The sequence below is a fragment of the Pteropus alecto genome, unplaced genomic scaffold (assembly GCF_000325575.1).
Source record: "Pteropus alecto unplaced genomic scaffold, ASM32557v1 scaffold21, whole genome shotgun sequence".
NCBI lineage: Eukaryota > Metazoa > Chordata > Mammalia > Chiroptera > Pteropodidae > Pteropus > Pteropus alecto.
Window position 1 is genome coordinate 17566369 of NW_006436282.1, and position 11847 is coordinate 17578215.

The 11847-nt window shown below is 42.2% G+C and overlaps 1 protein-coding gene and 1 long non-coding RNA gene across 7 annotated transcripts in view; one reads left to right on the forward strand and one right to left on the reverse strand.

Moving 5' to 3' along the window:
- Nucleotides 1–4468, reverse strand: part of GSDME (gasdermin E) — a 43119-nt gene extending 38651 nt beyond the window's left edge. For all 4 annotated transcript variants that reach the window (XM_015589473.2, XM_006912002.3, XM_006912001.3 and 1 more), the window contains exons 1-2: nt 4219–4468; nt 472–664 (exon numbers count right to left, since the gene is read on the reverse strand). In XM_015589473.2, coding sequence (XP_015444959.1) covers nt 472–664; nt 4219–4429 — 404 coding nt within the window. In that variant the 5' untranslated portion in view covers nt 4430–4468. The remainder of the gene's footprint in view (nt 1–471; nt 665–4218) is intronic.
- A 1228-nt stretch (nt 4469–5696) lies between these two features.
- The window catches only part of LOC107195687, an 11975-nt gene continuing 5824 nt past the window's right edge, over nt 5697–11847 (forward strand). Inside the window, exon 1 of one of the 3 annotated variants that reach the window (XR_001516890.2) lies at nt 5697–11638. This is a non-coding gene — a long non-coding RNA (uncharacterized LOC107195687). The remainder of the gene's footprint in view (nt 11639–11847) is intronic. The other 2 variants (XR_003046346.1, XR_003046345.1) reach the window with 2 other exon arrangements.

Below are 11847 nucleotides of genomic sequence, written 5' to 3' on the forward strand. Positions count from 1 at the left end.
AACAGAAACAAGCTCATAGATACAGAGACAAACTGATGGTTGCTGTATGGGAACAGGGGGAGAGGGAGGGATGAAAAAGGTGAAGAGATTAAGAAGTAAAAATGACCAGTCATAGAAACAGTCACAGGAATACAAAGTAAAGCATAGGGAATATAGTCAATAATATTGTAATAACTATGTATGGTGTTAGATGGGTACTAGGCTTATCGGAATGATCACTTCGTAAGTTACATAAATGCCTAAAAATTATGTTGCACATCTGAAATTAATAGACTATTGTATGTCAACTGTAATTGAAATATTAAAAAATTTTAAAAAATAAAAGAATGAGCTCCTCAAAGTTTCAGCACAACGGGCATTCCAGAATGTTCGTTGATTTGCCAAGTTCCTACTGGTTACCATTTAAACAAAGATGCAAGTTTAAATGTGAGACATGTCCAAATCCAAAATGCCAAATAAAGTTCTCCTTACCTCTCCACGGCATCCCTGAGGAGCTGCTGCAAGTCCACTTCCTGTTTCCTCAGGGTTCCAAATGAAGACTGACTCTCCATAAGGCCTTTGCCTCCAATATTCAACTTGACCTTCCCCAGTGTCGTCTCGATGGTTCCACTCACGTGGTTTTTAAACTTTCCCTCGTATTTCACAAAGTCCGACTCCACGACCACTGAAGTGAATAAGACATACAAGGGAATCTGATGACAATATGGCCACCTCTGGGTCTTAGGTCACTTAGCTTTCCAATCCTGTGAAGATGCATGGGAAACACGAGGCTTGCATTCAAAATGGAAAGCTGGCAGCCATGCTGTGTGTATGGGGAGAGGGAAATGGAGCCAGCACACCTGGGCGCTGACAGAGCGCGTGGCGTGAACTGGGTGGGGGCCAGGGCTCTACTGGGTGCTTTTATGTTTTTTCATCTTTTAATTCCAATATATACATATATAATCAAATGCATAAATAATATCTATAGAATTTAATGAATAATTTTAAAGCAAGCATCTGTTTAACCACTATCCAGGTGAAGAAATAGAACATTTTAAATGTGTGCCTTTCCAGAGTGAAAGAACTAAATGAAGATGACACCCAAACAAAGAGAAAATAGCAGACCCTCGAGTGGCCTGCCTTACTCAGTGTCTGGCAGGTCAGCCACCTGCACTTGTCCTCAGGTCCCTTCCCACCCGCCAGTCTTAAAGAACATTCCTCTGGCTTTCATTACCATCTGTCACACTTATCTGCTTGTATCTGACCTCTACCCAGTCAGTCATTCTATTCCTCGTCATGCAATTCCTTATCTCTGTCCTCCTGAGTCAGTCGGCATGCCCTCCCTCAAACACCACCCTGGAACATGCGAACTCCAGACTCCCCATTCTGCTGGCTTCCCAGACACTAAGGAAGCTGCTCCCACCCACCTGGTGTCCCAGCTTCAATCAAAATCTCCTGGGTATTGCCAAGCTCCTCATCTGTCATTTCCAGGTGATTGCTACAGACTGCCTACAAGATCTGCCCATTTTATCTGAACACTAAAAATAAGTATCTGATGATCTCATACCCGAACTGTCAGTCTTCTCACACATACAGATTTCTAACGTACAGATTTTTAATCCAACTGAATACTGCCATAGAAAGAGTTTCCGTCATCATCACTCAGGAACATAGATTCAGAGTCTCGAAGGAACTTCACACTTGGCCTTATCCTTTTCCCCAACCCAAGGCTCTCCTGGGCCCCTGGTGGTGCTGCTTAGGGGATTCAAATCCATTTGGAGTCTGAAAGTCTTCTTTCTTTCCATCTACTCACTGCCCTCAACACCTGTATTTTTTTTTTCACTCCAGTCAGGGAAACCCATTCCTCAACCAAGGTTAATGAGAATTAGTCACCATTCATTATCTTTGACATTTACAAAGTAAAGAATCATCTCCACCACCAGCAGCAAAAGGAAGCCTGTGAAAATGCCTCCACTTCAAAGCCTTTTCGTATTCACATCTTGTGAAAGAGAAACACTCTGGGAAATACTTTGAGAAGCAGCACAGAGCCCTGCCAAGAGCTTGAGATTTTATCACTACTCTAATATTCCTTGCTGGGAGACCTTGTGGAACATTCAGAGCCCTGACCCTCAGGTTTGTGAATTGTAATTTGGAGATGATTAATAATACCTACCTGATGGATTCTGTGTTAAGTCCATGTATGTAAAGCATGTAAAACAGAGCCTGGCACATAGTAAGTGCTCAATCTATCCACTGGGTTTAGGCCAGAACATCATCCCTGATAAACAAGAGCGTCTCGGGCTGTACAAAGTGCTACACAAACAGAAATTCTATCTTTAGGTCACAATTCTGGTCTCAGTCAGGTTATTACCACTCCTGGACACTGTGGGGACACACCTAAGACTGTCTGTGTATTCCAAAAAAAGTTACCCTGGACACACCTCCAAAAAAGATGTTGTTTGTACACCCTTCTGCCTCATGCCATCAGCTGCTGCCGGTGGAGGGGAAAGAGCGAGGAAAGCAATAGGCTCTCACTGGACTGAACAACTAAGTCGCCATCCCTCAACCTTCACGTCCCCGGGCTATGCTCTGTAGGTAAGGTGGAGGACATCTCTCATCACAGCCCTAACACCAACAGGACACAGAACCAGGGTGAGCTCTGGCCTCAGATGATGAACATATTTGAGACTTCTTCATCTGCAGCGACAACAACTGGCCTCATCCATCTAACACGAGTCTTTATGAACTTTCGGGACACCACAAAAGAGGCTCTTCAGCAGCAGGGCAGTGAAACTACACTTACTCAGGGGTCCACGATCTATTCTGTGAATTTTTCTCTCTTGCCCACAGTAGAAGTTCTACCAGAAATCCAGGTGCGGGGGTGAGTTGACATAAAATGAATATCGGTCCATGCACCCATAGCTAGACAGTTCTGAAAACGAGTCTAGCTGAAGAAAACACTGGCTAGAATGTGGGTCTGGAAGAAAGTTTAGTGATTAACCAATTAACTCCTCTCTCTTTTCCCCTTTACTAGAGATGCAGTCACAAAATTGGAGAACTTCAGAGCCGAAAGAAGACTTGGACAACATTTAGTCCAATAATTAAGAGCTGATGATACTTTCACATATCACCATGTTCCAAAAAGTAGTATAGTAATGAGTAGCAAAAATCTTCAATGAGTAGCATAAGGATGCTACATAAGTAGCATAGTAATGAGTAGCATAAGGATGCTGATGCATTTGCTTAAAGGAAAAACAAATTCAGACAAAAATGTTCACTGCAGCCTTACTTATTAAGCACTACACTGGAATGGTTAAGGAAATAAATGAAGGTGCTTACATACAAAAAAATATTATGTGTCTGTTGAAAATAGTATGAAGAAATATTTAAAACCATAGAGGAAAACTTATATAAAGTTAAATAAAAAATAAGTAAAGAGAATATAAAATTATATATATTATGTTTTGATTTTGTTTCTAAAAGTTAGATGCAGAAGTAAAAAAGACTACAGTCCGAGTACTAATGGGAATTAACGGTTGATGGTGGCATTTTTGTTGATTTATTTTCTTCATGCCTTTCTATATTTTATAAATTACTGTAATAATGAGTCTGACTCTATTTTTAATGTTTGACGGCTGACAGCTTTCAAGCCCATCACTCCCTCTTCCCTTTGTTACACATCTGGACAAGCTAGTAAGAAAACCCAGGTGTTCCCTACATTGTCACTGGCTGGAAATTCAAACCTTGAAAGCCACAGCCTACATGCAGAACCCTCATCCTACCTCTTCATCACAATCAAAGCTGAGTCCATCTCCTTACCCCCACACCCCATCTCTAGCTGTTTTTGGACCAGCTTGGGAGCCTGCCACCCTCTACCCAGAAAGCTTCCTTATGTGAGTAATAAAACATTTCATACCCTCTTGATGTATAGGTACCATCATCAACCTCAACACCAAACCAAATTTGGGTGGTAGATCCATCCTACTTACATTGGCATCTACAATGGGCATGTCTGCCTTTATGCCCCAAACTGTAATATCAGTTTTTAAAGATTAATTTATAACTTTTAATGTCAGATGTACAGAATTTTGTTCATTTTAGAATGTTTTTAAGATAGTAGACAAAGAAACAGGAGACGTCATTATAAGGTATCACCTTATAATCACTCGAGACATGTGTCTAGAAAAAACATCATCTTCTGTTCTGGGATTAACTATAGAACGCAGCAAATAAACATACCTGGACTCAGAAATTGGTCTTCTATGAGCACATCTCCAAGGGTGACAGATAAAAAGTTATACTTTGGTCTCTGCCAGCACCAGAATCTCTTTTTTTTGGTCACTAGGCTTAGAAGTTGTAACTTATCAGAGTCATTCAAGTTCGATACTGCAATCAGATCACCTCCAGAATCAACTTCTCTAAGAAAATTCTTTGTTGCTTTGGCAAACATTTTGAGAGCTCCGAATTACCTGAAAAAAAATAATAATGTTATCCCCAAATTAGTCATTATTTCATAACTTTTTTCCTAAAATTACCTTGTTCCTCCCTAGTATCAATCAGTATCCATTAAAGAAAACTTTCTTACTAGAAAAGCCTCTAGCTTGAGTTCAGTAGATGACAAATAAATCAAACTGAAATTACTGAAAGAGACTGTGTATATAAGTCAGGGTAGGCAAGGTTATGCTTCAGAAACAAATAACTTCCAAATCTTAGTGGCTTATAACAATAAATGTTTATTTACTGCTGAAACTACATGTCCAATACAGGAGGACAGGAGAGCTTTGCTCATCACAGTCATTCAGGGAGCCAAGCTGAAGGGGAGACCACCATCCTGAACATTGTCAGTCATCAGCCAACAGGAAAGAGAGTTCCAGAAAGTCTCAGACCAGCAGTTAAATGCTCTGGCCCCAAAATGACACACACACATCACGTCCACCCACAAATTGTCAGAACTAGTCACATGGCCTCAGCCAACCATAATGGTCAGGAAATACAATCCTACGCCAGGTATCTGGAAGGTGGAGACCTGGGAATATCTGTGGAGCAAAATACTGACTACCCCAATTTGCATCTTACTTATGACCGCTTCTTTGAAGAGTCAAAGGTGCTTTTTCTCTACACTATGTGATTTCTCCTTTATTAATGGAAATTAACTAGCTATTACTTTTTCAACCAGAAATGAAGGCCCAGTCACTCTACAGCTGAGACACACTGGAAGATATAAAAGTAGTATATTTAGCGAATGAAATATAAAGTATTCAACACATGCTGCTAGAACTGGCTAATCATCTGGAAAAAATAAAGTCTCATGTGTTTTGATCTCATGCATTACATTCTCAATAGACTGGATGGTTTTTCAAGGAAAAATGAAACCATAAAGGTACTAGAAAAAACACAGACAAATATTTGTACAATTGTAGGATGAGAATGGCCTTGAAGAAGACAAATAGAAACTGAAAAAATACTTGTAAGATTTATAACAAAGAACTTATATATATATAAAAGGTTAATATATAAAAAAAAACTTTTGCAAATAAAGTTCTAAAATACTGTAGTAAAAACATGAACAAAGGTTATAAACATTTCACAATACATAAATTGCACATAGCCACATAGCCATATATATATATAAAAATGCATACATATGTGTACACATACAAATACATATATATATAATCATTATTACTCAAAAAAAAGCACAAACTGAAATAAGATTTTTTAAAACTATCCATGGTCAAAGGTTAAAATGTATAATGGACAAGAATTGTGTTTTATTTGTATTTGTACCATGGTGTCTGGTAGTCACATAGATAATAAAATCATAGAATGTGAAAGCCAGGAGTAATCTCAGATATTAACTAGCTCAACCCATTTTTTTTAACATAAATTTTCTCTATGGAATCAGAAAACATTTGTCTTACTCAACATCAGTTCTTCTCTAAAGTATCTTAAAATTATCATGTAGCTACCTAACTCTGTTCTTGAATGTTAACAATAAGAATAAACATTTAAAGAAGAGATTCTAAAAACATGCACAAATTACCTTTCTGAGAAAGAATAAATTGCAAAGAAAGAAAACTAAGTACTATGCTCAGGCTTTCACCTCTAATTAAGCTCTCACTATACTAAGCATCAAGATCTTACATGCAATGGACATTCTCTTGTTCATTTATCGAGACATTTATTGAATCAATCATCAGTTATTCTTAAGTACCTACTATACTCAGGTACCATGTTGAAGCACTTAAGATACAGAGCAAAAAGTGGTCTCTGTCCTTAATGAGTATGGTGGCCAGATGGAGAAATAAGCAGCTAAGCTTTATCCTATATATTAACACTGATTGCTACAAGGAATGAACAAAGAAAAAGGCATCTAAAGCCAACTGGAGGGAGCATAGGGTCACAGAAGTTGCTAAGTAGAAGCAAGCAGGCAAAGAGCACTGAGAAGATGCGCTAGCAGATGAGCGGCACTTCTAAATGCCCCAAATTTGCAGGTGGCGGTGAGGGGTGGGGAAGACAGTGCAAAGCAAGATTTGTGGCCACCAATTTCTTAACGTCCAGGAGATACAGCTTTGTGATGGGATGCCCATCAGCACTTCCTTGACAGACCTGTAATTGCTTTTCAAGCTCTGAGACAAGTTTCACACTTGAGCGCAGAGTTCTAGAGTTCGGTAGGGCAAAGGTCAAGGATGCAGCCCCGGTCCACATCTGTGGAGGAGAGACTGCTCCAAGACATGTCCGCTGCTGGACCCATGAGCTAGAGCTGGGCCAGAACAGAGACTGCTTCCTGTAAAACCCATACAAGACTATCTTTGATGGATATCTTCCTTCTGACATAAACCAGTACCTCTCCCGTGTCCCATGGGTGGTGGTTCATGGAACAGGCCATTGTTCTGACCTGGGCAAGCATATAAGGCATTTTCTTGCACCTGGTACGAGGTTCATACCAGTACCCCCATCCAACCTGCCCTGTTCTAGATAATTTTTTGGCACTGCTCGAGTGGCACAAAGGATATCCTCTTTGAATTGCAGCTGTCCCAGATGTGTCTCATGAGTTTCCCTTAATAAACTCTGTTAATTGCCAGACTCCATGGAGGGGCCTGCCTCTTTCTTCAGTCTGTCTCTGCCCTCTGCTTACAGAGACATATTTTTCAGTCTGAGGACTTTTTCCTGGGTCTGCATGTATGAACAAGGCCCAAAAGACTCATGCCTCTCCTGCTGGGGGCCAAGGCAGCAGGAGCCATCAGACGGACTGTATAGGGTACAATGTGATCTGAGTATTCCCTTAAAAAGACCTTCTAGAAGCAAAATAGAAAACCAGCTGTAAGATTAAAGATGGACAACAAATGACAATGCTGAACTATGTCGGTGGCCTAAGGATAGAAAAGATGCTGGTTTGGTGGATTCCCCAGGACTCTGATTGGAAGAAAGAGAGGAGACCCCCTAGAATGGCCTTCAGCTAGCTCAGCTGTGGGCTTGGCTGATGAGATGGAAACTCCAGTCACCAAGAGAGGCAATTAAGGAGGAAGCAGATCAGTGGGGAACAATAAGGCAGTATTGAGGATAAGGTGCAAGATTTATTTTGCCAAACTTTTAACAATATAAGGTCTCCCCAGTGACCTATGGGAATTCACCCTGCTTGTCTAAAAGACAAGCTGCAACAGACTCTGCCTCCGTTTACTACTGGTGTTAGGATCTCTGTCTTATTGGTTCCTATTCTTTTCTGGGACAAAGGGAGTTCACTAACTTGCCTTCAGATCAAATGGGTTTCTGAAGAATCCAAATTGGGCTTGCCATTACAAAACAAAACAAAACATAACAAAACCCATCTGTTATACAGGGTAAATAAAGCCTTAGTAATGATGCCAATCCTCCCCCAGAGGAATAGAAGATGCAGAAAGGGTACTGCTAAATTGCCTTTTTTTTTTTTTAATCTAACGTCAAACGCCGCCAGTTTGCCTTGTTGACATGATAGGTTGCCTTAGAAAGAGTTAACTGAGATGGCTATTGATTCGCAGAGGTTTTTTTCTTAGCCTCAGGCTTATTCAATCAAGGAATATATTCTCCTTGTGAAGTCAGAGTATTTTTATTATTGTGTCTGAGTACATAATATATTTTATGTGAGGAGACAGACACCAAAAAGCCCCATTCCTACCCAGGTCGCATCGACTCTGTCACCCCTCTCCCCTTCGGGTGTACTACCTTCGTGTTTCTTTATGCAAATGTAAGTAAGAAGCAGTCCACATTCTGTTCCACACCTTGCTTTTTGTCTTGTAACAATATGCCCTGGAGATCTTCCCATGATAGTGCCTTCTTCTTTATGGCTGCATGACACTCCATCATGAGGATGTATTGTTATTTATGTAATATTGCTGGTTACTCAGGTTATTTCTAATTTTCTTTCCTAAGTTTTTGTTATGATAAAAATGCCACACTAAATGCTCTTGAATGTATATCTTCTTCATACATGGGCAATAGTATCCAAAGGGAAATTTCCAGAAGAGGGATTGCTAGGTCAATGGTAAATGTATCTATAATTTATAGGCTGTACCATTTTGCAGTAACACCAATAAGATAGGAAAGTATCAGTCTCAGCAACTGAATATATTATCAAACTTCTGTCTTTTTGTCAGTCTCATAGATGAGAAATGGTATCTCAGTATAGTTTTAAGTTATGTCATTTTAATAAAAATGAAATCAAGCCTCTTTTGTTTAAAGCCTTTTGTATTCCTTTTTTTTAATTGTGTCATTGGCCATTTTCTATTGTTTCTTTTTTCTTTACTCCTAAGAACTTCTGATACAATAGATCAGGCAAGATATAGGCTAGAAATTTAATGCAACAGATTTTATCATGGGGCACTGGGAGACGATAAGCTGCCACATCTACTCAAACATCTAAAGTAACTGCCCAGGAAAAGTTAGATTATGCGCCTGGGGCCAACTAAACTATCTAGAACCTAAGTGGTCTGACACTGACAAGCACAATAATGTCTCTGTTAACCGGAAATCAGACTTCAGATTCAAATTTCCAGAATGCTCCAACCTGGAAGCAGACGAAAATGGCTTCGTGAGCGATCTAGCTCAAAATGCTCACAATCAAAAACCTGATGCCCTTCACAGCTGTACCACAGATCCTGGACCCTCACACAGGGCCTTAAGAATTCTATTAGCATATAGTCCCTTCTCACCTGCCTATGTGGCTTCCCAGTTTCCCAAAGCAGAACTCAGAGAGCCAAATGAAGTAAGGATATGCACGCTTGAATCAGACTCCTGCATAAGAGATCTCAAAGAAAGAGATGGGGAAACCGAGACACCAACACAGAGTCAGAAAAGCACATGACTACCTGGGGCCACTGGCTCCTGGGAGCAAAGAATCCTAAAAATAGTTGCTGAGGTAATGATTGCATAAGAAGATACTATCATCACTAGTGTCCATTCTTAAGACCGATTCAGAGTGATGGGATGATCAAACCTTTGAATTGGAGAGAACCCAGTTCTTTCTCATTCTCAACCTGTTTCTTCTCTAGAGCAGCTCTGTTTGCTCACTGGGCCTCTGCCCGAATAGTTCTAGGGAAGAAACCTCAACATCAAAATAAATTAGTTCAAGAGAGGGACAACTGTACGTTGAGTAACCGCTATGTGCCAGGCATTGGGCTACATCCTCTCTATTCATTTTGTCATTTCATCTCCACAGTAACCCCAAGCAGGCATTGTCCACATTTCACAGATGTGGCAACTGAAGTTCAAAAATGTCAAGTAACTTGCCCAAGATTACAAGAAAAAAAGAAGCGGCTGTGACATCTGGAAACAGGCCTGGAATGATCAGCTGGCCTGGAGTTCCCCTGCTGGACACGAACGATGTCACAGAACATCAACATTGGGCAAGGCCACTCTGGTCAGGACAAATCAAAACCAAAACGAGACCTGTCATCATCTTGACTGACCACAGAAAAAAATGTAAACATTGCCCAAACCACAAAAATGACCAAACACCCCCCGCTACCACCACCCACCCTGGCTACGGAGTGACTGCTGCATCTTGGTCAACCACAGCTTTAGCCTCACTCTGTCATCCCTCCTTCTAGACAAATTATGAAGATACTCAACACGATCTCCTGCAATCCTCGCAGCATCCAACAGAGTGAAGTTCCGTTTCCATAAACTCTCCCCCAAATCACCTACAAGCCTGAATCCCCTAATTCCCTTCTAACACCCACTTACTGAGACCTGCCAGGGTTCCGCATGACACGAGGTCTTCCTTAGTGCGACAAGCAACAAACCCAACTTATTCAACTCTAAGTGTGTTCCTGAAAGTCTTTGACTAGCAGCCATTTATTCTCATATTAGAGAATTAATGCTGAGCCCAGATTCCAACCAAGATCCACCTGCCTCCCCAGCCTGAGCCCTGACCACTCTGCTCTGTTGACGCCCCAGTCAGTCGTTTTGTTTTGTTTTGTTTTGTTTTAATCTGGGCTACGAATGACTCATTTTGTAAAGTAAGAAAGTGTGTTCAAAAGGGTAAACTTCAGTTATGGTGGAAGCAAAAATCATGGCTATGGAACACATTATTTCCTCACGGCCTAGGGAAATGCGACATTGCTGTACTTGTCTCCTAGCTAACAACTTCAGCACCTTTTGAGTTATTTCTGGTTTTCTCAATAACAAAGTGAAATTGAGTCTATAAAATTAAAACAGAGGTGTCATCCTTTTACATCTTTGGGCCAGTACCTGAGCTCACTTTTATAATAAGATGACGAATTAAAGACCAGGTACTCTATCATTTCCTCCTAAAATAAAAATTAGTATGCAAAATACAAAAAACAAAGGATGGTCACTAGACAGGCCTGAATTTGGAAAAAGGAGGCAGGGTGAGGCAAAGGCCTTTGGGCAGTGGAGTGGATAACAGAAGAGAGACTGATTAAGGATAGAGAAGAACCCTCTGGATCCCTTGAGAAAGAACAAAAAGAAAAGCAGTTCTGGAAACCACAAAGCCTCCTGTTAACAGCAGGCGAGCTGAGGGGCAGCAGCTGGGAGCTTGGGCCACGTTTTTTCCAAGTCTCCAGTTGCCTGGGCTCAGCTTCTCCAGGCTGTTTTCCTTTATCAGAAGAGCTCGTTGGTGGTGGATTTTGAAAATGACTCTTTTACTCTAATTTATTCAGCGGTTTCTCTGACAGCACAGCTGTCATATCACTGGCGCATCATCTATCTGCCTCTTGCCGCAGCGATATCAAGACACGCATCCCTCTCACCACCCTGTTCACTCCCTGGTGCAGGGAAGGCTGTGAACGAGTGGTTTTTTAACAATCTACAACAAACGCGCTCCCGAGAGCCGCCGTCTAGTCTTCCCTTCTCAGGTGCAGGTGGGAAGCGGACTCCTGGCAGCGTCTGGGGTCCGCACGCTAAGGCCCCGGGAAGCGAGGTGGCCAGCTGCGATGTCATCCCACCCCAGGCCGGGAACCGCCGGGGGGCCCTGCCTCCTCCCCATCCCAGACCCAGGCGGTCGAGGCCGGTCCCGGTGCCGAGAGACCGAATTCCGCGTCGGCTCCGGCCTTTCCGCACACAGGCCCCCCAGGCTGGGAAAAGCCTCAGCACAGCTGGAGAGGAAACCGGAACAAAGAATGAAGGATTGGGGACGGGATGGTGACGACGGACGACAGAGGTACCAGCTGCCCTTCCAACAGCCAGGGGAGGCAGTGGCAGCGGGGGCAGGAGGGTGGGACGGGGGCAGTGGTAGGGGAGCGACGCGGCCCGCTGTCCTGCTGCGGACAGCCGACCGATCCGCCTGCCTTCAGGGGGACAGAGGGGAGGGGTGTCCCCGAGAGGAGGCAGCCGCGCCGGGACGCAGCGCAGCCCGCCCGCCCGCACTCA